Source organism: Austrofundulus limnaeus, unplaced genomic scaffold (genome assembly GCF_001266775.1).
Source record: "Austrofundulus limnaeus strain Quisiro unplaced genomic scaffold, Austrofundulus_limnaeus-1.0 Scaffold3517, whole genome shotgun sequence".
Taxonomy (NCBI): Eukaryota; Metazoa; Chordata; class Actinopteri; order Cyprinodontiformes; family Rivulidae; genus Austrofundulus; species Austrofundulus limnaeus.
The window spans coordinates 1-1,358 of NW_013955919.1; the positions used below are offsets into that span (position 1 = coordinate 1).

The window sequence follows — 1,358 nt, forward strand, 5'->3', positions numbered from 1 at the left end:
TTTAAGGGCTAAATGCACCTTTTACTGAAATGTATCTATAAAAACAGCAACTTGAAATTTGTTTATGTCTTCCTGACTTGGAAGTGAATTAAACACATAAAACACTCACAGTAACCATAAACCTGCTGTAAGTGATTATTTGAGTTGAGGGAAGTTTGGTCCAACTGACATCACATCTTAAACTTATAGGAGTTGCTTTTTGAACATTAGTCTTTTCTGTATCTGTCAGGGACTTCATGATGTAGTTTTTAATGGAAAAAAGCAGCAAGTGAAGCTTGAACTGTCTTAAACCCTGGAATAAAGACATCACGTACTCTGTATGTAATAACGTCAGCACGTACACTGTACGTAATAACGTCATCACGTACTCTGTACGTAATAACGTCATCACGTACACTGTACGTAATAACGTCATCACGTACACTGTACGTAATAACGTCATCACGTACTCTGAACGTAATAACGTCATCACGTACTCTGTACGTAATAACGTCATCACGTACTCTGTATGTAATAACATCATCACGTACTCTGTACGTAATAACGTCATCACGTACACTGTACGTAATAACGTCATCACGTACTCTGTACATAATAACGTCATCACGCACACTGTACGTAATAACGTCATCACGCACAGTGTGTGTAATAATGTAATCACGTACAGTGTGTGTAATAACGTCATCACGTACACTGTACGTAATAACGTCATCACGCATAGTGTGTGTGTAATAACGTCATCACGTACACTGCGTTATAACGTAATCACGTACACTGTACGTAATAACGTCATCACGTACACTGTGCGTTATAACGTCATCACGCACAGTGTGCGTAATAACGTCATCACGTACACTGTACATAATGGCGTCATCACGTACTCTGTGCATAATAACGTCATCACGCACAGTGTGCGTAATAACGTCATCACGTACACTGTACATAATGGTGTCATCACGTACACTGTACATAATGGCGTCATCACGTACACTGTACGTAATAACGTTGTCACGTACACTGTACGTAATGGCGTCATCACGTACACTGTGCGTAATAACGTTGTCACATACACTGTACGTAATGGCGTCGTCATGTACACTGTGCGTAATAACGTTGTCATGTACACTGTGCGTAATAACGTTGTCACGTACACTGTACGTAATAACGTCATCACGTACAGTGTACGTAATGGCATCATCACGTACATTGTGCGTTATAACGTCATCACGCACAGTGTGCGTTATATATTACATACAGTGTTTACAGTGCTTTAGTGGTCTTACTAATTTTTATAATTCATAAGCAAATTTGCGCTTTCTAAAATTAAAATACAGTACTGCTAATAACTAATTATCTAC

At 38.9% G+C, this 1,358-nt stretch overlaps 1 protein-coding gene across 1 annotated transcript; it reads right to left on the bottom strand.

Moving 5' to 3' along the window:
• Positions 1–9: 9 nt before the first annotated feature.
• Positions 10–1,207, bottom strand: LOC106511899 (uncharacterized). The gene is made up of 2 exons (XM_014000624.1): positions 1,024–1,207; positions 10–531 (listed from the first exon to the last, which is right to left on the bottom strand). Exons 1-2 carry the CDS (start codon positions 1,205–1,207, stop codon positions 89–91), a joined length of 627 nt encoding a protein of 208 aa, XP_013856078.1. The 3' UTR covers positions 10–88.
• Positions 1,208–1,358: the final 151 nt, after the last annotated feature.